Raw genomic sequence first — 24,222 nt, 5'->3', positions numbered from 1 at the left:
CTCTTTATCTCCATCCCTCAGAACCCAATTCTGTCAATGCTTCAGTGTTCGGAAAATGGACTAGTTGTGATAGCAGTTAGGAAAAAAAAAACAACAAAAAAAAGAACCAAATAAACATCTTTTATTGTTTAAATTAGTAGATTTGAAATGGCATTACTGAAAGGTAATACATGGACCCCCATCCAGAGTTCCCTTTTTACAGTTGCACTTATGGGTTGTACTTCAACTATGGCTACACAGATATTTCTCCCCCACCCCCCCTCCCAGCTGCCCCTTAATCTTAATTTAAAAACCTAATCTACCATAAAGGTACATGAAATAGAACAGACTGAGAAAATACTTGAGATTGGCTGTTGTTTACAAAGAAACTATGCAGTTACTGATCCTGTAGAACAAGAGTTCAAAAACTGGACTGTATTATCAAGCATTTCTTCAAACATCCGTTTGGGATTATGGCTGGAAGGTACTAATTGGTCTATTCTAGACTAGTTGACAAACATTCATAAAATAGTGAAAAATGCATGCTTTAGAAACCTGGAACATTTCATGACTTTGCACTAAAAAGAACAGGAAGGTGGGAGCAAGTGAATGGCATTTTTAATGTAGGTTAGTAGTGTTCAGAGTTTTTTTTCTTTTGTACTAACAGACTCTTCAGATTTTTTCTCATTTCTTTCAGGTGATTTTTTGTCTTCGGATTTAGTCCGTGGAAGGCTGTGCAACTTCTGTGGGGGTGAAAACAGCATCAGTGTAAACACTGTGTACTCTCTCTCTGTGTGTATATATAAACACATAAACAGATAAAAAAGTGTGTTAAAAATCCGTGGCATTGGTGCACACAGAGCTGTATTTCTGTTAAACTGATGTACCAGCCTTAAACTACAACAGCAGAATATGATGTTTGCCAGCTGCACCTAGAAAAGGATTCTAATCTGTAACAAAGGAAGCATATTTAACAATCTTTACAGTGCAGAAGCATACAAGTGTAATGCTGCTTTATTATCATGATGGTTGTGACCTTCTCTTGGTCCATCAAGTGAACAGCTCTGATGCACAACAAAATGCACTCAAAATCTGAACTAAGAAAGTGGTCTTCTGAGACAAAATTTAGTGCAGAATGTGCAAATATACCTTCACAAGACCTTTTAATCAAACCCCAGCAGTTACTCAGAAAGAGGAATACCTGAAGGCTTGTCTCTGTTTCTGCTGCCTTCAAATGAGATGTCGAGTTACTGCGATTCCCCAAACACGTCTTGGCAACCTGTCAATACAAATGCCAGATATAACCACTTCGTGTTTTTTCCTAAAATATTTATGGTTTCCTTTAAAAGCAAAAAAACCCAACAACAACAACAACCAAAAAAAAAAAAAAAAAAAGCAAAGAAGAAGAAAAAAAAAAGAAGGAAAATAGAAAAAATCACTGGGTCTTCTTTCAAATCTAGTTGATGAGACTTAAATCCCAGACTCCCATCATCTCTATAACAGTCTAATGTGGCAGCAAGTTTAACAACTTAATGCTTATCCAGCAGTTTTTTCTCATGTTGAAATCTCATCACAAATAGTGAAGTTTTACTCCTACGAGTGGTCCTAGGGAACAGAAAAGTAATTAATTATAATTGTCTTTTATGGGTGAGGAAATAGCAACAAACAGGTGAAAACCAGCATTACAGTTAGAAGTTCTCTATCACTACACTCTTGTCTAAACTACCAGATCTCTTGGGTATAATAATCCCTGATGGGGATGTGTATTCACTGAATGGGAAAGTCAGATGACTTCCAAGGTATGGAAAAGTTTGTGACGTTAATTGTTGTCTTTTTATTCCAGGAATAGTGTCATATTCTTTGCCCATATGCTTTTTAATATCTGGGAAAACAGAGTTGCACAGCATGAATAAAATTATTTACTCAGCAGATTTCTGAACCCAAGAGATGTCCTTTTATGAAAGTAGAGATTTACCCAGTGCTGAAATTTCAACCATAGTTAAACCAAAGTCCCTTCAGGAGTAGGAGTAATGGTGCCATAGGAAAAGCTCCAAAACACAGCACTGAGAATCCAAATGGTGAAAATGAAACCTTTAACAAAGAGAAGGATTCAGGAAAAAACCCCTGTTATTCAGGTGTGTTTGATGGCTGCCCAGGCTGTTTCACTGTTTTCACTGTTGCTAACTCTTCTCAAACATCTCCTTAAAATTTAGCTTGGCCAACATTCACAATTTTTATGGCTAAGTACAACAAAATTCTTAGGATGTTTTTCTTCTACGTGGCAGACAGACAGACCACATTTAGTGCTGTTGTACACTTGCTGCTTGCTCTGCATAAACTTTAGGAAGCACGTTAATGATCTATTTGTATTTATAAAATCCAGTTTTCCAACGAGTGCATTTTGCCTTAAGCAGTAGGTTTTGCCTCTATAACATGAACTAAAATGGAGAGTGGTAAGTGAGAAATTTAATATGACAGAAAAATTGAGGTGCCTGGATGACAGGCTTGAAGTGCTGCGTTGTTTTTGTCAGCTCAGCACGGGGTCTGATCTCTGCGTGAAATTCTGGTTGTGAAGCATGCAGCTTGATCAGTAACATACACAACATCTCAGAGGTTCCAGCAATTCAGTTCACCCAGGTGAATCATACATCAGAGCCGGAGAGCTTCACAGCTGGATGCATAAACTCCAAATGTGGATAAACCAAATGTGCGTCTTCTTTTAAAAAGAATTTTCGACAAGCCACTTAGAACTCAGCACGTCCCTCGGCTATTGAACTGTGCAACTTGGTCTGCAGACAGTTGAACAATGTAACTAGAAGGGTTTTCCACTCCACCAGCACAAGAACGGGCTTTATGGTCAAATTAATGTAATAATTTAAGGTCAAATACTCAAATTGCATGCAGGCAGGAAATCAAGTTTAAATACGTGATATTAGAACAGCTTTTGCAGTTAAAAAATAATTCAGCTGCTGCTGAAGGGCGTCATACAGATTTACTTGACCAGATTTACTTTCAGTGTTCCTTGGCATCACCACTGCCCTCCTTTTGGCTTCAGGGGGCACTCAAAGCAGGGTGTTTGTGGGGTGTGATGGGGATAATGCAGGGAGCTGGTTCTGGGGGCAGCAAACCAGAGAGAGGAGAAAAGGACAGTGTGGTTATAGCCAACTGGTTATGTTAGTTGTCACCAGCCAAGGTAGGTTCACAGTCTATTCAAGGACGTGTTTTATCAGATCTGCTCATGGATTTGTTGCAGCTCTGTGTTTCAAGCTCCTTTAACCCTCACTGTTTAAAAGAAAGACGCAGAGCAAGAAGTGTATGAGGTGTGCAAATGCCTTTTCATAAGACAGCTCGGCAGTTTTTCACATCTTCCTCCTATTTCAGGCCACAGTGTACTGAGGGTGTGGTTAGACTCAGGTGATGTAACTTCTTATGACCTCCACAGCCCTCATTTAGGGAACAGAATTTACTTTACGAATTTTATTAGTCTGAAGTTTTGTTATGACGATGGTTTCTTTTTTTCTATTATTACTCCCTCGTGGAAACAACGGGAGAGTAAAATGTGATCAAAGCTCTGCAACTGAAATTGAGAGAGAAAAATGAAGCAAAGTGCTGTGGTTGCTTAGGAACATGTGCAAGTTTGGCTCCAATACTCAGTGTCATTTGTCACTGAATGATTAATGAACATGTAGTGTTTGTTTACTGCAGGAAATTAATGCAGTAAATAAAAGCACTATCACTTTTATTTATCAGAAAAGACTCTACAAGGACAAAGAGCAAGAAACCTAAGATGAGAACAGACAACAGAGAATCATTTTATAAATCTTTCAATGTTTTAGCAATACCAAATAGGTAGTTTTAAATTGTATGTTACACTTGTAAGAGTTATTTGATAGGAAAAGGAAACAAAACCCATCCTGGTGGCATAAAAGCCAAAGTAAACTCCCAAAAGTTTTTGGGAAGACAGAAAAGGGAAATGATACAGGGCAAAGAGCTCTGCAGAACTCTGATTCTGCAAAAACTTTGTTTCTGCAGAGAGTTTCAGGAGGCAGTTGTAGGGCAAACATCTCTGGATAAGGCTAAGAAAAAGTAGTATTGACAAGATTCCCCTAATAAAATAAAATTAATCTAAATAATGAGAATTTTTAAAAGAAAACTGAAGTTAATTTTTTTTGGTCTTTGACAAATTTCAGATTATATATAAAAGGATATCCTACCTGCTTCTGGTTACTCCTGGTCACGCCAAATTTCATGACAGGTAAATATCAGCAGTGTCTAATTTCCAAATTTGCTGATATAATTTCACCTATCTGTATTCCATTTGTCAATAAATCTTAATTTGTATTCATTCTAATGTGAACTACATTAATTACTGTAAACGGGCATAAAACCATACAGACAAAACTGCAGTAGGACTACAGGCTAAAAAATATCACTTGAAACCAGCAACTAAACATTTTGCTTTATTTTCTGCCTTAGTATCTGTAATATTCCTTGTTCCTCTGTAGTTAGTCTTTAGTACAGTAATTCCAACAAAATATAAATCACATTTTGTTTATCAGAGACACAATCAGAGGATCTTTGCAAAGTTCTGAGGAAGTACTGCTGAAATATTAGGTTTCTAAGCAACAGAGTTTTAATAACATCTTCATTTATTTTTCTTAAACAAATGATGAATTAGAACCTGTCATATGTTCTCGACCTTCCAGTCTTATTCTTCCTTCATTTGGGAGTTAAGCAGCTGTAAAATCTTCAGAAACAAACACAAACCCACAACCAAGTAATGATAAAAATCCAACAAAAACTCTTCCCAAGTGTGGAATTTTCTTAAAGTGATAGTGCTCACAGGTACAAATTACAGCTTTGTATCACTGAAGTAACAGGATCCTTTGGGAGAATAAAATCCTTCTAGTTCTTTCAGAATTACAGGTGGCACCTCTAATGTCATCATGCAAAGGGTAATTGTAGAGAGAATTTTTAGTTCAAGTCTCAAAACTAATTTGAATTCTTCCTTGTCTCTAAATACATATATATATATATGCTAATGTGAGAGAGAAATAATAACAATAATAAAAAAAGGTGGGAAGAGGTTGCTAAGCCAACATCATCAGCTGCACTATTTTTATGCCCATGTTAGCTCATTTTCAGGTGGACAGCGTGCACAGGGTAAAGAAAAAAATTTCAATTTAAACAAACAACCAGGAAAATTGCTGTAGTCATCAGTGTGAGCAAACCACAGGATGAAAAGGGGTCAAGAATGGACCTTAGAATGTGTAAAATAGTTGGAACAGTTACAAAAAACATAGTGCTTTAGCTCTCTTTGAAACCTTTTCTGCTTTCTTTTAGTCAATCCTTCAATTTACAAGAACATTTCCCCATTTTCATTATTGAATCTTCTGTGGTATTTAAAGTAAATCTCCTGTGCTATTTAAGGTGGAGGGGATGCTGACAAACCAGGATGTTTTATTCTCCCACGATGGCCTCAGATTTTTACATCCATATACAAAAAAGATACATCATAAAAGTCTCACATGTAAAGAGAACACGTCTCCCTGTATTTTAAGTTTTTTAATTACATTGGAGATTCTGTTCCTGACTGGGGTAAATACCACAGTATTTATGAGTTCCTTGCCTAGAAGTGTGGTTGTCCTCACAAAACTTTTTGTAAATTTGCTATCAAAGCCCATTCCTTCAACAGACACTGCAAGCACAGCATGTTGTGCATGAGTGTGAATCCTGGATTAATTTCTTTTTTTAAAAGTGAACACAATGGTACTATGAATATTACATAATGCTCAATTTTCAGTAGAAAAGCGAATTTATTAGCAGGAACATGCTTAGGAGCAAGATAAGACTGAGAAAAGCATTGCCTGCCTAATTTTACAATAAGGAGCATTATCTAGCAAGGCACAGTTAATTTGAATACCCCTAAGGTATGCTTTCTTTCATTTTACTACTTTTTCCTCCATGCAGGAGGTTTTGTCAAACACAGACTTAACAAATCTTGAAGATTTAAAACTTAAAGGAAATGTGAGTCCCACAGAATATAGAATTGGTCTTAAAATATGCTAATTGAGAGATTAAATGATATAAAATTTAATCCTATTACTCGAATTCAGATAGGTAGCCTAATTTCTTTTTACTTGAATCATAATGTTACTTAGACAAACGCAGGGAATAGGGTTAGATTTTAATTTAAATTGAATCTTGAAAAACAGTTCAACTCATCAACACTTCTTAACTCCAATTGGAGTCATCTGCCTTCCCTGAAAAATTTCTTACACCAAGCAGCATTCCAGGCTGACTACATGGCTAAAACCACTACTTGCTAGAAGTGCAAAAAGCAACCACTCCCTAACCAAAAAGACCAAATCCTTGAGTTTATGGAAAAGTGCACATTTTAGGTGCCTTTCACTGTACTACTTTTGATTTTTGAAATGTGTTAGCAGTTTTTTTCTTTTTCTTTCTCCTTTAATTTATTCACTCCTATAAAAAAAGAGCTCTCTGAGCCTCTTTACACAAATTTTCAGCCTAAATTAATTCAGTCTCTGCCTAAAGTAATCTACATTTCATCAAACCTGCTATAAGTTTCCTAAGTGATAACTAACCTGTAGTCATAATCTAAATGGAATTTACTCCAACCTCCTGATTTTATGTGTTTTTCTTCTCCTCCTTCAATTTTCATGAATGAAATTTAAGTTTCCTTTACCTTTAGACATTAAGAAAAGTGCAACAGCAAATTATGCACTCTTCTGGATATATAATTTCCCCTTGTCCCTGCCCTCCTCTAAAGGATGTGGCAGAGGGAAAGTAACTTAAAACTGAATAACCTTGAACATATTTGTGATAAATGGATACTATATGCAGGGGTTTTATCATTTGTTGAATGCTGAATTATCTAAGATTCGTTTTCCAATGTTTTGTTCACACTACCATGAACAAGTTACCTCCACAGGAGTTTGTTGTATCTGGAAATACAACAATATATTCAACATATATCCATTTCAGCTGCAAATTAGTCAAGGTGGCACTATGCTTTTTGGCCTGTTGAGCAGACAACCAGCTCTCTCAGCAAATTTTGCCTCTGTCATTTTTTCTGATTTTTTTTTTTCTGTTTTATTTATTTAAAATCTGTATACCATTTTAGATTGGAAAAGCCCCACTGACAGCTGCCTGAGACATTGATGTTTTCATACAGCCTAGTTTAGACCCAGGTTTCCAGGTGAGTTAATCTTACATTTTGAGAATCACACTCCTGGGTGCTCTGATTTTCTTTCTTTTTCAAGGCCACAGGAAAATTCTCTTTCTCTGCTGAGACATTTCGACGAACCTGGGAAATAAAAAATGAAATCATGGTTGAAATAATAATTAAAATAACAATAATTAAAATAATAATAATAATTTTAAAAAGCTAATATAATTGAGACAAAAATATCAATTAAGTCACATTTGAAAAATCAGGGTAATGACGAAAAACAGAAAGGGCAGATACTGCAAACTGTTAACTGTTTCATACACTGCATTTTCAGGTAATTTTATAAAGGGCATGTCTTCTTATACATTCTCATTAAAGCACTCCCCTGTAAAGCTTTACTTCCATATATATATATAATCAAGATATTCTATCTAAATGCCATAGGAGAAAAAAAAAAAAGCATTTTCAGAACTCGTATTCCCATGACTTCTGTGGATTCTGGGAAAGACTGAGACCCTGAGCTGACAAGTTCATGAGCTGATTTAGCTTAATTCAGACTTCCACAGCCTCTCTCTGCTGGGACCTCCCACCTCTGCAAGCTGGCAGAACATGTTCCTTTTCATGCCTTTCACTCCTCTCCTCACACTCAAAATGGGCTGCTGGCTGAGCCAGGCACTCTGCAATCCAGGCTGTTGTTTTATACAAACAGTGAATTTCCTTCCACCGAAATACTGGTGGTTTTATTGTGGTTCTCTGCATTTCCCACAACTCTTAAAATTAAAAGGGATCAAAAAAAAAAATAAAAATGCACTGAAACTATCCTTAGGGATTTGGCTTTCATCAGAAGGTCTGCAAGACATACTGAAACTCTTCAGGAGGGTGGAGTCAGGGGAAAAAAAGCAAAATAATTTCTCTGTACAGAGAAGTTAAAATTCAGACACCAGTTTAGAAACCTTGAAGTGTCCTTTCTCGTGTCCCTTATGAATGACTAAGTCACAGAGTTTTCATAAATGATGGAGGGCAGGAGAAACCAAACCTGGCAGGTCGCTATTTACAATTTAACTTGAATCATGAAAAATAGCCCAACTCACAGTCGAAATAAAATAGTTCTAACAGTCTCTGGTTAACAGCTCTCCAGTGAGGATTTGTTAGTTTTATACTGACTACCAGGGGAAGAAATGAGGGGGCGAAGAGATAAAAAAGATCCATATAAATAATTGTTTTGTTAAATAATAAATGCCTTCTAATACAGGTATTGAGCGATTTTTCTGTTTGGACTGAAAGAAATGACAGTTCTGCAAAGCTAAATTTCTTCCCATTGAATAAAAGAAGGTACAGTCAATGACAGTACATGTGTTCTCCTGATTTCTTGACTGCTTGAGCCAGTAAATCTGCACAGGATACCAGAGAAACCAGGCAGCTGGAAGCCTTATTAATTAAGGGGAATAAATGCCTGTGCACAGCAGTGCTTCTTGTTTCAGAATTTGATTCCTGCTTAAGATTGTACCTTAGCAAATGATACACAATTTCTCAGCACGGTGCACTCACTTCTACAGAACAAGGGCAAATCTGAGATTTTTAGGTGAGGCTGTTGTCAGGAAAGCACTTTCCCAGTGTCAGGTTTTCAGATGTTTACAGAATTTCCCATCTGTAGAACAGTGGAAAACAGGAAAATTTCCAATTTTCATCCTCTTTAATTTTCAAAAGAGTGAAGTGCATTTTCCTATGCTAGAAGTCCCCCTCTTTTCTCTCTCCCAAAACAAAACACAGGTTTTTTTTTTGAGGTGTTTCAATTTTTGTATGATTGCCTTGGCCAGCAGGGTCAGATTCTGTAAGAAACTTTAAAAATAATTTGCCATAGCTGCACTGCTCAGACACCAGCCAAACCTGGGAGCAGTAAATGGTCCCTTTAAATTTGAGTTATGTCCTTTTGGCCAGAACACCAGAGGGCTTATTGCATCTTATTTAGGTGGTTTTTAATCTATAACATTTTAGGACTAAGACTGACTTCTTACCTGAAAAAGAAATTTTTGTGAAGGCTTATCTGCTTGCTGATGTTGTGAGAGCCTTAGAGGAAGACTTTGCAAACAGGATCTTTGTTATTAAAAATAATCTCTCATAAAAAATTGAATATGCTATTATTTGTCTGACTGAAGCCTATTTACTAGAGTAATAGCTTACCTAATAAAAATGCCATCAAGTATTCCAGAGTGAAATGGTTTGGATACGGATTATGAACTCCTTCCCAATTTACTTAAAGACTTCTGAACCCTCCTCAAAGCTTTTCACTACAGGATTTCAAATGCAAACATTTTTTTTTCAAGCATCATGAAACCTTTTATCTTTTTTTTTCCCTTTGAAATAATTTAGGAGTTACAGCATCCTCCTGGTGAAACCTTACAAGCTTGACTGAAAACCAAGCTTTGCATTTCACATACTTAAATAATTGTTTACAATGCACTGAAGGTATATGCAGAGGAAACCAGACTCTGTCCATGAGCACTTAGCTTGCAGAAAAACTTGCAGAGAAGCAAGTCAAACTCTTCATTTCTGTGAGTTATCTTTCAAATTCTGCACTGGAAAAAATAAGAGCCCAGTTCTGCTTCATGCCTTTGAAAATTCCTTCAATTATTCTTTATATATATATATATATTTCAGTTCTATTATCAAACAGCTTCTCTTCTCAAAGCACCCACTATTACTACAACACCATCATCTTCACTGCTAAATAAAACTGCAAAATTAGGTCAGCTGAATTCCATCTTTCAGAAGGTTTTTTGACTCTGATACGTAGCTCAGTTCTTCCCTAAATCAGTAATAGACTTGTCATGACTTTTTGGTATGACTGCACCACCCCTAGTCTCTAGTGAGCAGTTGTTCCTGCGAGATGCCTGAGGGCAGGGCTGCTTGCCAGATGACCTACCAACACCAATATGGGTCACATCAAGGCAATTATTTTCTGTTAGACTGTCACAGATTACTCTTTTCTACAAGTAAGGGTTTCTAGGGACAACCAATTTCCACATTAAAAAAAAAAGAAAAAGAAAAAATATACGAGTACTCATCCTGATCTAACAGGAAGATGGCACAGCACCTTCAGTGTAAGCAAACAAACTAACCAGTCTCTGGCTGTGTGCAAGTTTATGAAATCCAAGGTCCAAAGAAAGCCAGTTGTATGACAACCATGGTAGTTTTCCTCTAATGATGGGCAATCACCCAATATGCCCATTCATAGCCCATTTTAATAAAGCTTCAGATACAGAAATCACTGGTGTTCATCCAGAAACACATTTTTTTATTTTTTTTTTTCACTGAAAGTTCCACTGGCCTAATCTACAAACATTTAAAAAATACCTACAGCAAAGTCTTTTCCTGGCAGCCAGTCTTTAGAGTGCTGGCTGCACTTGTCTGCCCCTCTTGACATTGGTTTGGCACACTGAGCGAGGCCAATCTCAGAGATCCCCCTGGGCTGGGGGGGCTTCTCTGCCCACCCTCCACCAAGGTTACTAACCAGGTGGTCTGTGAAGAGGCTACAACCAGGGAACAAGACAGAAGTCATCCCCACTTCTCAGTTTTGTGTTCCTCTGGGACCTGTCTTATCCTTTCGAGATGGAAATGGCTTGATGTCATGTCCAGGAAATCCCAAATTGCCTGAGGATTTGTAGCACTTACTGTAAAAAAACTAGAGCAGTTCTGTATGTAGCAGGTAGACAAACCTGTCACAGCTTTTCTGGGCAAGGTGCATGGATCAAGAGCCAAAAATATCACTTTTCCAGAGTCTGTTCAGTCCAACTGCTACTGGAAACCAGGGACTTTGTACACCACACACACACACACACAGAGGCCAGCTGCCATGTAACACCCCACATATTTATTTTGGTCACCAAAAAGGTGCTAATCCTATCATTTTTTCTTTTCCCCTTCTTTTTTGAGTAGTACCACTTGCAATTGCAAAGGCCCACAGGGTCATTTTGGAGTGCAAGACAGACTTTCAATTTGCGCTTCCAGCCCCACAAATTTCACAGAATCATAGACTGGCTTGGGCTGGAAGGGACCTTAAAGAACATCTTGTTCCAAATTTGAGGCATTTTAAAATAATTATGTGTCTATTACATCTTTCCTCAACAGAAATCACGGATAAATATGTATTTATATGTATAGTATAAAAAAAAAAATCATTGTATTGCATTTCTTTATATCCTGATTTAAAAATCTTCCAGAGTAACACCCATTCAAAAACAATTGAGAAGTGAATACTAACAACAACAATAAAACTACATATTTCTATAAGACTGATGGTCACTGTATATGTATACACATATATGTGGTGGGTTTTGAAGTAGAGATAACTAGCTTTTCTCTGCTGCACAGTCAATATTATTCAACAGTAAGTGTGAAAGACACACTTTAGTTTTTATCTCTATTTAATGCACATCTACAGAGATACATTTATATAGGGCAACTTAAAGGGCTGCAAATCCTAGGACATAGGATATATACACTGTTTCTGAGTAAACACATTTACCCCTGATGATTTCCTTTATTTTTTTTTTCAATTTGCACTCTATTCAAATAGCTTTAAGGTGGAAAATAGCTGCTTATTTTTGTGCCAACGCCGAGCATTCAGCACAACTCTTAAGGTGTTTTGCAAGTGATCCAGAACAATCTCACTTTCATCAGAAGTGGAAATCATTAGGATATCTTTTACGTGGATACCAACAGATCACATTTTATCCACCTCACATTCCTCAGGCATTTTTTGTTGGCTGTAGTGGAGTTTCCCCGAGATGAACACTCACAATAATCTCAACTGGCTGAACATCCATCAGAGTGAAAGGACTTTTCTTAATAGACCATTGGGGATGATAGATGACATATTTAGCTGTCAAATTCCCGGACCATCCTTGTCATGGCATTACTGTGAGTGCAGAATTTCCCCTCATACATGCAACTGCCTCCTAGTAAATTATGTTGGACATTATATACAATATTGGCTTAAATTTTTATTTTGTTAAGGTTTCTGGAGTCCTTTTTCCGTGCATGTTGTGCACTGAGTTCTGCTGGTTTTTTCTAATACAACTTATTTGAGACAATTTCAGTACATGTTTTCTAACAGACCTTTAAACCAACATTTTCAGCTGCCTCACTTCCTTAGAACAACTGCGGTTTCTTATTTATATTTCCATGCAGCTGAGGGGGTGAAAGCTCTTATGAAAAGGTATACAATCATTTTTTCTGGATCAGTAAGAGCAGCTCTATGATGATTCACTGTACCTCAGTTTTCAACACAGTCAGAATGATGTATTTAATTCTATTTAACTGCAAACAAGATAGAGGATATCTAAGTCACATGCTTTAAGAAGAATAAACAAAAATGAACAAACCAAATTTTTGGTAAGTTTATCCAACAGAAAGAGGTAAAATAACCTAAATAACTGAAAACAAAACTAGAAATTCTTTTCCTTGTACTAAGCCGAGGAAACCCATAAATAATAACCTACATTAAACCGAGGACAAAACATCACCATCTTCTTGTCTCATAGTGTATGTTGGTATGAAATATATGAGACAATGAAAAACTGAAATTATTGGAGTCAGCTGTTTAGATTGGCTGCTCAGAAAAACTGAACACTAAAGAGAACCCAGTATGTCACACGATTTTGTGACCTAGTGAAGCTAAACATTTACAGACTGAATTATATTTTAATCAATAATGACCAACATAAAAGAATCCGAGTATTTCTAAGTAGTGCTTAGTGCACACAGACCCAGAAGTGTGCCTCCTTATGACTTAAAAAGAAACTAAGCAAAGAAAATAAATAAAGTGCAAATTGATAAAATGCAAGAGAACTAACCTGTGTAAGTCTGAAATTTATTAAAAGTTTGCCACGGAGGATACTCAAGTGTGTGCTGTGTACAGGGAAATTCCACTGCTGCACACTTCTGAGCACTTTACAAGGAAGATTCTTAATAAAAAAGACATTTGTAACTTCCTGCAGATAACAGAACTGAGATCTGCAGCTGCACACAAGTGGAAGTACTCTGTCATATAAGAAAAAGTACTGAAATTTGAGAACAGATGGCATTCCAGCATTACTTGAGATGACACTGCAGCAAAACCCCAGCACGAAATCCAGCTATTCAACTTTGTGGGTCACTGAACACTAATGTTTTTCAAATGGGTCCCAATTACAAGAGCACCCAAGCCCAGTAATTTTATGCTAATACAATGAAAAATGTAACACAGATGTAACAAAGATGCATCATGCACCCTCCTAATTTCTCATTCATTATCTGCAGTAATTTAGCCTATTGTTTACCTGCTCTATTTTTGAAGAGGACATAACTGCAAAGTGAATTTAAAGTGAATTTAAAGTACACATTCCACCATAAACCAAAGAGGTCTTCCTCTGCTAAAAATAGCCAAAATTGTTCTTCATATAGCAAACTCAGTCAAAATACGGTAACATAAACACCAGACTAAAATTTTTACATATGTAAGAATCTTTAAAATGAGTCTGTGGAAATGGAAATTCATTGGTAAAAAATTGGTAAAGAGCTTTCTCATCAGCCACACTGCATTCCATAAGAGCAGCCATGGAAGCTGGTGAGAATATTTGCTCTCTGTGATCATCTGCTGGGGTTGTGTTTGTAACCAGGTGGGTGTTCCCACAGCTGCCTCCAGCTTCTGTCTCACTTTCATCACTTGGCTGAGATGTCAAGAGGAGAAAAGCATCTCCTGTTTTTTTCAGTGTATACCAACATACGAAAGCTTGTGCCTTAAAAAAAACAACAACTAAATTAAACTTCATATAACCTGGTCAGAAAATGTATCAAGTTCTTTTAGATCTCTTCTACTCTGTCTGCAGGTAGACACTACCATGTTACATGGGTAGGCTTCTGATTTTTAAGGGTGAGGTAAATGCTCTGTTGCTACACAATTTGCTTTCTCTGAAGTCAGCTGGTCTGATGATACAAATATTTGCTGAAGGCTAGTGCTGCTTCTAATGATGTAGAAACGTGTGAGCTGCATGCACATCATGGATTTGGAGGAGAGCTGGCTGCTGTGGGAAAGCTGTGGATAACACACGTGGGGTTTGGTCCTGAAAACTGCCAGGGGCTACCACAGCAACTTCAGGGGAAGCTGGGAAGGCTCAGTGCTTACAAAAAAAGGGAGGGATTCCTACAAGACATCCCTTGCCTCTGTGTATTTACTCCCTGAATGCAGCATTTTTCTACGACCTTTCTGTTCCAGGATTTCCCTGAGATTAATCCCCCCTCTTGTCACAGGCTTTAAAAAAAACCATTTCTGTAACGTTCCAGGATCTGAGTGCTGAGTTCAGACCTTGTGGCACTACAGTTGGGTCACTGGGTTGGCATCAAGTTGTGCTGCAGCCATTTTCATAATTCATCTGACAGCGAGTTGCTGAGGTCCATGGACAGCCTTTGCATAAACATGCCAAGAGAAGTGGATCCCAAACCCTTTATTTATACTGTGTAGCCATATGCATGTTGGAATATTTTAAAGAGCATAAAAATATCATTGCTAAATTGCTTTCAAGGCACTTTATTGCACCTAATACACCTGAACCCATATCACTCAGGTAAAAGGAAAGGCAGAATAACCTCTAGAACAGTCAAGGAAAGAATTGCATTTATTGCTGAGGGCTCTATGTAGTTGACCTAGAAATATGACTGCATTTGCCACATCAAGACCTTCCTGAATTATTGTGCTGTTAAAGGACTTCATAATAAACTTCTGGCATGCAAATCATTAACAATTAGTATTTCAATTATAAAGTTTTAATTTGTTGCTTCTCTTAGTCAAACAAAAGAATTAGGGCAACTTGAGAAATCGCTGGCTTTGCATGTAGTAAAAGCTATACCTACTTTTGGTATCCCATAATTATTTAAAGGATAAATTCTGTGGAATATTATCTATTCTACAGACCTGATACAAAGCATTTAGATATCAATTTTTTATAACTTTTTTTTTTAAAAGCAGGATTAACTCTACCATGTTTGTCTGCCTTACAGTAACAAAACTGTCCTTCAGATTTTATTTCTGAATCCATTTTTGAAATCCAAGAAAGACTAAACTTCACCACAATTTTCAGGGTCTTCTACGACTGCCTGGCAATGTATTGCATGATTATTTTTTTTTTTTATATATTCAGGAGATCTTTCTAAGTATAAACAACAGATTTTAAAATATTTTTCCCTGAAGCACCTTGAAGACTGTAGTCTTGAGTACGTAGCAAGATTCCAGATTCCCTTACAGCTATACTTAGTACTTCCAGAACTCTCACTCATTTTTGGATATTATACTTTCTACCTACTTTTACTGCCACCTGCAAACACCAGTGGAAAAAATGGGACTAGAGCTTTGTTTCATTCAGTTGCCCACACTGCATTTTACAGGGCTTACTCTACTCAGGGACAGTAAGTGAAACAGTACTCCATCAAAATTAAGAAAATTATGAGAAAACACAGAAATAATTCCATCTCCAAACAAACACAAGCATTCTTTCAGGCCCTAAGCATGAGAAGAGAATGAATTAACTTTTGTCTTCCTGAGAAACTTCACACATTTAAAATATAAAGACAGGAACAAATATAGATCTGGATGGCAAGTAAGCTGCAGTTTACATTCATTTACAAGTTTATAGTAGGAACAGCAAAATTTCAGAGATAGGCTGTAATGAAAAGTTGAATAAAAAATATCCAACTGCAGGGCACGGGTTGCACATCACTTGTAAAATACTGAGCAGCAGGGTGGGCCTGGACTTCTGTTTGTATGGTGTGCTATCTATCACAAGAGTATCCCACATTTCTCTAGAGCTCCTAGAACTTTGGGAAAAAAGCTACTGAGGAGATAAAAACCCCAGCAAAACTTCTTCAATAGATGATGATGTATACATTTTAATCTCTACATGATGTATCTGGAGACAGGCTGGGTTTTTTCTCCTCCTGCCAGAGAATTTAGCCTTGCTTGCTTGCTGTGGTTGGAGATCTCAGATCAGCACATGTTTTATAGCACACTAAATACACTGCAAATATGGAGGCACAATATTATTGCTTGAAGATGAAGGGTCATCTTGGCCAAGTTTAATTGCTCTTGGCAGTCCTCAGTGTGTATGATGATATAATAAATTCACAGCACAAAGCAACTTCCAGTGATGACAAAATATTACCCTAATGTGGTATCAGAGACTGGGGCTAGACAGTAAAATTTGATTTTTTGAGTGGCTTAGCTACTCATAAACACTTATTTCTAATGGTAGAACACAGCTAGCTCACTTGATATAGATCATTTCACTTCAGATTTCTTTGAATAACCATTTGCTTAGCAGTAACAACGTATCTACTGTAAAGGTATCTGTAGCTAAAAAAACAAGAAAAGTAGATAGAATTAATTAGGTCTGAAAACAAATAATCATGCACACAATAAGTGTTATTAGAGAAAAATCTTGCTGATAATTTTTCAGAGTCAATTATGCATATTAAATTATATCTAAACCTAGAGTTTCCTGCTTCTTTAACACTGGCTCAATTTTAACATTATTTTTTTTCTTATAGAGTGGGCCCATTCAAATACCTAATATTTTGTAAATGCAGAGCTCAAGGATGGGTAGACAGATGGGTGTAGGCTCTTGAGCATATATATATATATATACACACACATATACACACTACCTGTATGTATATATACACTACATGTGTATATCTATACACACTACATGTATATATACACTCTACATGTATATATATACACACTACATATATATATATACACTCTACATGTATATATATACACACTACATATATATATACACTCTACATGTATATATACACACACTACATGTATATATATACACTCTACATGTATATATATATACACTATATATATATATACACTCTACATGTATATATATATACACTATATATATATACACTCTACATGTATATATATATACACTATATATATATACACTCTACATGTATATATATATACACTATATATACATATATATACATATACACTACATATATATATACATATACATCTATATATACACTACATATATATATACACTACATATATATATATATAGTACATGTATAAATACACCTTCTACTTCATTTTTCCACCACTTCTAAAGTTCTAAACCAGGCTGTCCTTCATCCTCCACTGCAGGGAAAGGAACTTTCTTTTCTAAAGCTGTAAAGATACTTAGCATGTTCAGCTGTGTGTGTAGGGGGGGGGGTGTTGATGTTATAATACTTGAGAAACTGAAACCACCAAATGAACAGATTCCTTCAACAGCAGCCTTGGCTTTTCTAGAGGCATCACAGAGGAAAAAGCAATTATCTGTGGGATAATGAACAGTGTCTAACATTACTGACGCTTCCAGCAGCAATAAGATGCACTGTCAGAATGTGCTTTATGGGCAATTAGAGTCTTCCCAAAGGAACAAAACAGCTCCTGAAGTTACAGCCACGCACACAAGAACATCTGTATTTTCAGGAAGGCAAAGCCAGAGATGCTCAGCCCTGGAGGAGTCACAGACCCCAGAAGGACCAGCTTGGTGGAGCTGGAACCCTTCTGAATGATGGGGTCACTTGCAGAAGAGTTTTGCCTTTTGAGACTTTGACTTTTTCCCCCAGTCCTGCCTTAAACGAGGGTTTCTTAATGATTTAGGAATGGCAGAGGAAGCTTTAAAAAAAAATGAACTGTGTTTGCTCCCAGTTGCCTGTTTATTTAAGTCCCTTCTTACAGAGCTGCACTTATAAAAAATTACCTGACAACATGTTTACCATCATGACCACAGTTCCATTAACAGAGATGAGGACCATCATCTTTCAAAAGATATGAGAAAAAAAGGATTTAATAAATAATCCACAAAATACCTCAAAATATTTAATAATAAAGAAGATTTAGTAGTCATTTATTATATGACTCCATTTTCACTGCCTCAAACATGCAGTCTGAGCACCATCCAATTAACTTTTAAGGATTTGAACCAATACAGGCTTGATACTAAAAGAGTTTTTCTTGTAATTGAATGTCTGCTTTTCCATTAGGTGAGATCACATTCCTTCAGATTATATGACTTTTAATTTGACAATAAAAGAATACTTTATTTACTAATTTTTATTTTGCATTTTATTTATTATTATTTTAACATAAAATAATGAATACAGAAAAAGGCAGAGATTAACCATTTTGGAAGATGATGAGACTTCAGGTGTAAGCCAGTAAGTGGTTTCTTAAATTGCTCAAGGCTAAATTGAACTTAAATGCTTTGGGTTTAATTTGCATTTGGGTTCATTCTGCATTTCTTAGGCTTTATGATTCAATGAAATGCTTTTAATCAAGTTGCTAGAAAATTCCTAATAATGGAAAAAATGCCCAATGAGTATTTTCTTTGTGAATGTTTTTTTAAATCACATCTTTGCTCAAATCAAAGAAAAGGATCTTAATTGTCTTAACATAGAAGGATCTTAACTGTCTCTAATGTTTCCCACTTGGTTCCCTATACATGTATCAAGGGAAACTTGGCAACAATAGATTAATAACAGATATTTTATACAGGACGAACGCATTAATAATTTTTAAATAAATTTTTAATATATTCCTAGATAGCAAAAGTCCCTTGGGAGCACTTTTACAATTACTTTCTATTTTGTAAACCACTTAAAATAACTCATTAGCTCCTTTGCACATTTTGCATCTTCTTTCACGTATAACATCAATAGAAAAAAGTGCTAGTATTAACAAATTTTAGAATGGGGTTACTAATGTGCAGCTGCAAAGGCACATCAATTCAGTTTTGCTGTCATTGCTCACAGGCACATATTTGTTAACAGGACGTGTAACAAACACATCAGGTGGGAAAGTAAAAAGACAAAACAGTGTATTACTGTTTGTGTGCTAAATGCAACAATTAGAAATAACGTACACTTCTGCAATCATCTCCACTGTCTCCAGGGTGATAGAGAGAGAGAAACATTGGAAAAAAACCCACTTGATAGGTGAGGAAAGAGATCTCTAAAATAATAATATCTGAAAAGTATGTAAGGGGATCTTCCCTTTCTCTGTTTTTGACAAAGACAAGTCAGCTTGTCCAGAAAGCTGCTGAGCATCAAGGCAGCCTGAGGCTGCTCTGGTTTGGGGTCCTGGCTTTGGACTGAAGCAGAATTAGGGAATTTGAATGGATGCTGTCCATGCTAATCCCAAGTTCCATGTGAGACCTTTCACCATACCTAAAATCTGGATTCTGCTGCTATTTAAAACATCCCTTAAGAAATTTAAATTCTGTATACACATTTACTTTTTCCAACCACTGCCTGGCAGTCACCCACAGTATTTTTAAGACATGTTATGTGCCAGATTACAGGAAACTTTACAGAAACACCTGATAGGCAGAGACATTAATTTTAAGAGAGGATATTTGGAGTGAGTCTTTGGAGTAATTTTCATACACGGGCAAACTGATCTGCAGTTAACATCCACAAAAAGTGCAGCAATGAACAGTTGCCAGTTACCTCATCAGCCCATCAGCCTAATTAGCCTTTCCTAAGCTCAGAGTTGAGGGTAAGGGGCCAGTCCAGCCACTTACACTCTGCAACAAATAGGAGTGAGGTCAAATAGTTAATGAAATGAAAGTAATTATAAAGATTGTGTCACTAAAACTTGAAGGAGAGTGATATTGTTCTAGGGGGCTAAATAAGACATGCCAGGTGCTTTTTTCCAATTTCCCTTGATCGTATTCGGGTAAAAAAACCCTCTAAAACTAATTTACTATCAAGATAATGTGCTAATAATGAAGACTTCTTTAAAGGGAGCAATAAAACCTAAGAGCTTCAGCTTTCAATTTAACAATCTCTGGTGTTAAACATTTTTCCGTCACGCAATAAAATTTTATTAAAAATTAGTCACCGAAGGAAAAAGGGCTGAAGAAAAACAGCTGTAGGAAAAGTTCTGTGGAATCTTTATGAGGCAACAGCAAAACCACGCTGAATTTAATGCAAATTCTGGAAATAAAAGGCATGAGAAAGAGTAGCCACAACCTTGTGAATCACCACTGGCATCAATACAGGACTATGGTTGCCATCTAGTTGATCACAATGAGAATAAAAGTCCATTAGCCCAAAGGCAGCTACGAAAAGCAGAACAGGAGAGACTTACATGAATAAATAAGTCATGCTAGTCAGGCTTCTGCAGTTAAATTACCTTTTATCTATTTAAAAACAAATTTCTTACTACATTAGCCTTACAGATACTTATAGTACCTCAGATTTCTATGAGATTTCTGCCTTAGGAGACACACATTCCTTACTCTTTGGAATTAAATCCTAAAACAATGGATAGTGTCATTTTTCAATACCATTTTATTCTCCTAATGTTTTTATGCATTAAGAAAGGGTTATATGATTGCATGTCATTATTGCATAGTACAAACTGCGGCTGACTCTACACTTAGTAATTGCTTTTTTCCTTTTTTTAAATTACAGTTTTCCAATCCCCCTGTTGAACACCATGATCTACAGGTTACTGAAACTGCAGGTCTTGGTGATACCTCATTAACTCTGGCAGAAGCAAAGTTGGAGGAGACAAAAGTCAAAAAGTGTTGAGGCACCAGAGGCTGAATCCTAAGGCTTTAATGGAGCACAAATCTGTCCACTGCCCTCAATGCTCCTGCTGATTACTTAGAGCTGACCACGGATAAAATCATAGGATAATTAAGATTAGAAAAGACCTCTGTGCCCCCAAGCACCACACCTACATGATTTTTATATTATATATATAAATATATATATAATATTTTTATATATATAATAAATAGATACATAACACTTTATTTATATATATACTATGTGTAAATATATATGTATATAATGTATATGTAGATATACATATGTATATATACATATATATATTATATGACTTTGTAGTTTATATATATATATAAAATATTTTTTGCCCTTTAGGTGCACCCTCTGCTTCCTCTGATAAAGTTATGAGGTTACATGATATATTTCCCCCAACTGTGAGCATACAGTTATTTCCAAATAACAACCCTAATTATATTTGTGGATTTTCATAGATTCTTGAGCAAGAATTTGCTTTGGGTAGCCTAGTCAGTGTTATGATTTCCATCCATTAACAACACTTTTTAAGTATCCAGGTCCTTAGGCACTCATCTGGAGAATAAAAAGGAAAGCAGATTTTCATTCCTCCTCTGTTTTCACTTTTCTCTTTCATCATCACCTCTGTTTTTGGAATGGGACAAAAAAACTGACAAGAGACAGATCCAATTCTCAACCAGTTTGAAAAAATTTTCCAGTGGCAGAACATAAAATGGTTATTGGTGTGACATTACAGTGCAAAAGAAACTATATAACAAAAAGAATTGTCAATAATCCAGAAAGTTAAAACCCTCATAGTTCAGGATTAATGATCAGCCTCCTGGTTATGTTTGTTTTTACTTTTTAGTGTCATTGAACTTGTATTCACAGAGCCCTAAATCCCTTTGTCAGTACTTTTGGCACCGGCACTGTGTTATACATGTCAGGGACATGACAGCTAAAATGGCTTTGAACTGAAATACTGGTGGTAAACTCTGTATTATAAGTTCCTGTACATTGCAATTATTTAAGACACATCAAAAAACACACCTCAGTCTTCTACTGCTTTTGATCACTTTGAGGGAACTTATTCTAAGATTTAAATGTAAGAATTTCCCATTACTACCCAGTTTTCCAAATAATTGAGCTATCCAGAACAACCACCTTTTTTTTTTCACTGATCCAGGCACTTCTATGCACTGGTTTTTTAAGCCTGATTTATGCTTTTTCATATCCCTATTTTCTCTAGAAAAAACAAAATGTGTATTTTCAACAAATCTGGCAATTTGCTTTCCTAGTTACCTTTTCTACACCATGTTCTTGTGCTAAATATCTCTAATGAGCACACAGGTATTACGGTGACCAATTATGAATAAAAATATACAACCCACTCATTTGGAATTTTTTTTCTTTTTAATCAGGAAACACCCAGGGATGATTGTCCCCAAGTGATACAGCTGTCATACTGTATGATTTACCCTTACACAGATTTAAAATAAGTCTGACACTTTAGACAGCAATTTTTAGGTTGGATGAGAATATCTTAGAAATAAGATACTTACCAGACAAATTATCATTTGTCCTCTGAAGCTGAAACTGCTGCTTATCAGGCATGACAAAATGTGTAAGTGCTGCTCCCACTTTTGCATATGATAACATGTTTAACTAACCACACAGGTTTATGCTGCCCTAAAAATACTAGCCTGCTACATCAAAATATTTATGCAAATCTAATAATAATAATAAAACAGAGAGCCATACATCTGTAGTTAGAGTTAACTGGTTCGTCAAAGGAAGAAAAAGCCAAGGAGAAGATACCTAAGAATGGGTATGATAATAAAAAAAACACCTTCTATTATACTGCTGAAGTACAGAGGGTGTAATTCTGGACTGACTGTGATTCTTTGACAACTTGTTTCACAGCAGCCGATTTCAGCAGTTTTATAATCACAGATTTATAATAATGAGATGTCAACGTGTGCAAGAAGAGGATTGCAGACCATTATTTTCTTAGCCATTTCCATGCCATATGCCAAGTACAGAGGAATGTGAGAAATGCCTATTAAAGAAGCAATATAACTTATTCAAGCACTTCTGGGGGCAGAGGACTAAATGCTGGACTCTTGAAAGGCTGCAGCACAGAAACACTGATACGTTTTACCAATTACAATAAACACAAAACCTATACAATTATTGAAAAAAAAAGAAGGAAAACTACTCTGTATTGCAGTCAAATATCAAAAATTTAACTCTAATCTCTGTGCTGTGCTCCCATGTCCTTCATTCAGTGACAGTGCTACCTGTAAAGCCCAGGAGACCTCAAATTCCCCAAAGGCTCTGACCCTAAATCGATCCTAAACAGACATAAGGGTTTGCCTGTGTCTTATGTCTTGCCCTAATCCTTCAGTCCTTCTCTGCTCTCATGACAGGGGCAAAAACACTTCCAACTTGAAGAAGAGCCACATTAATCAGGAAAAATATTCTTCTGGAGATCCCAGAGTTCTGCTCAGCCTGTGTGACCTACAAAAGAAGAGTTTGCTGCCCTGCAGAACATACACCCAGTGATCTTAACCTGAATGAACACCAACATACCCATGTGCTGCTTCTGGTTAATGCAGTGCTTTGTTCCCAGAGGTAATAATTTTGGGGAATGAAGGTTTCTTCCTATAAAACAGCTATTAAGGAACTGACAATTGTTATTGTAAGAGTAGCAATGTGGGATCCGGTTCTATGATTACGTTCTGCTTTCTGAAGTTGTGTTTCAATTTTAATTACAAAGATTATTAATTTCTGGCTTCTGGCTCTGCACTAACAGTGAAAACCAACAGCTGACATATACAAATTACTAATTGGCTATGGGTTAGCAATTAGTATTTATATTTCATTTTTGGAATTTAAAGAGGACTTTGAAGTGTCCTTCAGTCATTCTTCTGTAAAATTTCCTTTTAACTGAAATCACAGATTTCTTCTCATATCTAGAATTCCTCTACTGAATCAGTTGAATACAGGAGCAAAATTCAACCCTGGAGATGAAATTATTAGGATAGTTGTTAATCGCTGTAAATCTTAACTGTATTAAAATATTTGAATTTATTGAATCAAAACACTTTTTTCCCCTCATACTTCCTCCTAAACTGCCCTTCTCATCTCGGAATATAAGAATATTTCCTACACCCTGTTAACAAGTTCACAGATTCCTTCTGGCAAATTTGATTTGGTGTCCCAGATTATTTTATGCTTTTTATATCAAATTTTTCCACTGAAAAAAAAAGCATGATAAGCAAAAACCATCTTACTCTTTAGAGCTGTATTACCACAAATTCACTCTCAGTGCCTGACAGGTAAATGATCCTATGAATTAGCATCCTCACTTATTTTAAATGCAAATCCATCTTCCTTGCATGTTTGCTCTGCAGACA

At 36.2% G+C, this 24,222-nt stretch overlaps 1 protein-coding gene across 6 annotated transcripts in view; it reads right to left on the bottom strand.

The window, feature by feature from the left end:
* Positions 1-103: 103 nt before the first annotated feature.
* Positions 104-24,222, bottom strand: part of LUZP2 (leucine zipper protein 2) — a 130,015-nt gene continuing 105,896 nt past the window's right edge. For all 6 annotated transcript variants that reach the window (XM_051777224.1, XM_051777227.1, XM_051777222.1 and 3 more), the window contains 3 exons: positions 7,214-7,306; positions 1,181-1,258; positions 104-722 (listed from right to left, as the gene is read on the bottom strand). In XM_051777224.1, coding sequence (XP_051633184.1) covers positions 618-722; positions 1,181-1,258; positions 7,214-7,306 — 276 coding nt within the window. In that variant the 3' untranslated portion in view covers positions 104-617. The remainder of the gene's footprint in view (positions 723-1,180; positions 1,259-7,213; positions 7,307-24,222) is intronic.

The sequence above is a fragment of the Manacus candei genome, unplaced genomic scaffold (genome assembly GCF_025592945.1).
Source record: "Manacus candei isolate 608988 ecotype Guabito, Panama unplaced genomic scaffold, ASM2559294v1 h1tg000009l, whole genome shotgun sequence".
In the NCBI taxonomy this organism is placed as follows: Eukaryota; Metazoa; Chordata; class Aves; order Passeriformes; family Pipridae; genus Manacus; species Manacus candei.
Note: the sequence above shows the minus strand (reverse complement) of the source record. Positions and strands in the feature narration are given on the sequence as shown.